Source organism: Miscanthus floridulus, chromosome 10 (genome assembly GCF_019320115.1).
Source record: "Miscanthus floridulus cultivar M001 chromosome 10, ASM1932011v1, whole genome shotgun sequence".
NCBI classification, from domain to species: domain Eukaryota; kingdom Viridiplantae; phylum Streptophyta; class Magnoliopsida; order Poales; family Poaceae; genus Miscanthus; species Miscanthus floridulus.
Genome location: NC_089589.1, coordinates 99221541 through 99224002, shown reverse-complemented (window position 1 = coordinate 99224002; position 2462 = coordinate 99221541). Strand labels below are relative to the sequence as shown.

The 2462-nt window shown below is 44.6% G+C and overlaps 1 protein-coding gene across 1 annotated transcript; it reads left to right on the top strand.

Moving 5' to 3' along the window:
- Nucleotides 1–1055: 1055 nt before the first annotated feature.
- Nucleotides 1056–2006, top strand: LOC136489126 (uncharacterized). The gene has a single exon (XM_066485845.1). The coding sequence runs from the start codon at nt 1056–1058 to the stop codon at nt 2004–2006; it is 951 nt and encodes a 316-aa protein (XP_066341942.1).
- The last annotated feature ends 456 nt before the right edge of the window (nt 2007–2462 follow it).

Below are 2462 nucleotides of genomic sequence, written 5' to 3'. Positions count from 1 at the left end.
TCAAGTGATTCTCCTTAAAATATTTCTCTTTTTGTAACAAGTGACAACGATCCTAGTGATTCTCCTGAGAATCTAGAATGTTTCTTGCTGCCAAAGCACCCTAAATCTAGTAATGCTTTCAAAACAAAAAAGAAATATTCTTTTCTACATATGAATATTCATATTCGTATTTCTTTCTATTGTAGACACTAAATAGATGTGTCCAAATTCTTTTCCTATTACTTTTCTCTGCCCCATTCTACATTTGTATTAAAAAAGCATGAATCCAATACCCTCAGCACCCTCATAAAAATACAGTACTAGGTGAAATGATCTAATAATATTCGTGCTATTAATCACTAATTACATCGATTAGAATATTACTCATGTTCCAAATTATAAGATATTTTAGCTTTTCTAAATTCATAGCTTTAGTTACGCACCTTGATATAGGTTATATCTAGATACATACTAAAAACTATGTATCTATTAGCACAAATCATGATAAATAAATTATAATTTTTTTTCTATTTAAGGACAAGAAAAAACTGTTCAGGCGCCTGTGTGAAAAACTATATATCTAGAAATGCAAAAACTTCTTAATTATAATTTGAAACAGAGGGAGTACTAATTAATATGTGTCAATTCAATCTATTTAAAATCAATTACTAAATAATATTAATTTTGATGTTGCAATAAATAAATTTTAATCAACTTTTGTATAACTAATATGTGTCAATTCAGTCTATTTAAAAACGAATAAAATTTATGATGCGTAATAAATATCACTAGATTATGGAATATGTTTTCAAAATAGACCTATTTAAATATATAAATGTTAATACTACTTTTTATAAATCTAATTAAATTAATTTAAGATTGTTTAACTTCTATTTACATTTTTTATGGAGTAGCACCATTTTTTTTCGGACCGATCAGTTCAGTAACGCGAAATGCCTCGCTCTCTCCTCAACCCTCGTCTTACATACAGTATAAAGGTTTAAAGCATCAACGTTATTATCCTCTCATAATCTCAATACATTGGCATTCCTCTCGTCTTTGTCTAAGCTCTAGCCATGGCTGCCACCAAGCCAAGCTCAACCACCCCATCGTTCTTGAACTTCCTTAAGGAAGGCCTCCTCCTCTCTGGCAGGAACCGGAGACTCTTCGTGGCGATCTTCACGATCCTCGTCGCCTGGATCTCTCTCCTTGTCGTTGCCAACGTGCTTGGCGTCGAGCCCATCAAGCTTGAGGTCGGGCTCGACATGGATGCGCTCATGAGCACCGACCCCGGAGGCCCGGACTACGCTCTCCTCCTCCGAGAGACGCAGGAGGACTACCGGGTCCTCTTCCTCGCAGGCGCGGCCTATCTCGTGTCAGTAGACGTCACTAGCTCTGTCATCCAGCTCGTCTCCTTCTTCGCCACCGTCACGACATACTCCGGTGACGGTGAGGTGCACACCTTTGGCGCGCTCCTCGGCAGAGCCAAGCAGCAGCTGAAGGGGGCCGTGCTGACGGTAGCCTTCGTCTGCATGCTCAAGACCGCCGCCGTCGCGCTGCTGTTTGCCTCGTCCGCCCTCGTGGCCTTCCTCGCGTTCAGGCGGTACCGCGGGCTGTTTCTCGCCGGGTGCCTGGTCCTCCTCGCCGCCTTCGTCTTCTACATCTTCCTGTCCTTCTTCTGCTCGCTCGCCGTCGTCGTGGCCGTGGATGAATCTGCAGCTAGGCGCTGCCATGGCGCCGGCGCGGTCGTGCGGGCGTGGCAGCTGGTGAAGGGCAGGCGGAGGCGTGCCATGCTCTTTGTTTCCGTGATGAGTGGGCTCGCCGCTGTGTTCAGGCCGATTTACTGGCAGGCCAAGATATGCGGCCATAGCAACATGGCGTCGGGGGCTCTGCTCCTGGGAGTCTTGTACACCGTCCTGATGGCCGCCGTTGAGTTGTTCCAAAACTGCGCGTTGACCGCGTTCTACTACGAGTGCAAGGGTAGATCAGCTCAGGAATCAGAGACGGAGTATGTCAAGGGTGCGTGATGAAGTGCAGTACCAGCTGTGTATAACCGTCAATAAATACTGTAAACTTGTTGTTCTAGACCGAAGTCTTCGAACACGGGCAATTGCTGAACTCTCAAGTTGCGAATGGAATAGCGAAGGCAATAACGAACGGGTGGTTACACTATTCATCCACCCCTTCCTATTGTACAATTGGCACTATTTATAGGTTCCCCCTAACAACACAAGGACTCTTATGCCTCCCCCACACCTACTTTTGCAACATTCACCTAAAACAATTGCATCATACATCCGAAACATTTAAAACATACGTTTGCAATATACGTTTTTAGCACATCTCAACATCTCCTTGCTGCTTACGAAATGAAGGCTCGCTGACGTGTGGAGTTCACCCAAGGCAGTCGTGCCGTCGCCACCATGGACCAGATGGACCCGCCAACTACGAGGCCCAGCGGGAACCCCTTCGTGGCCGCTAGT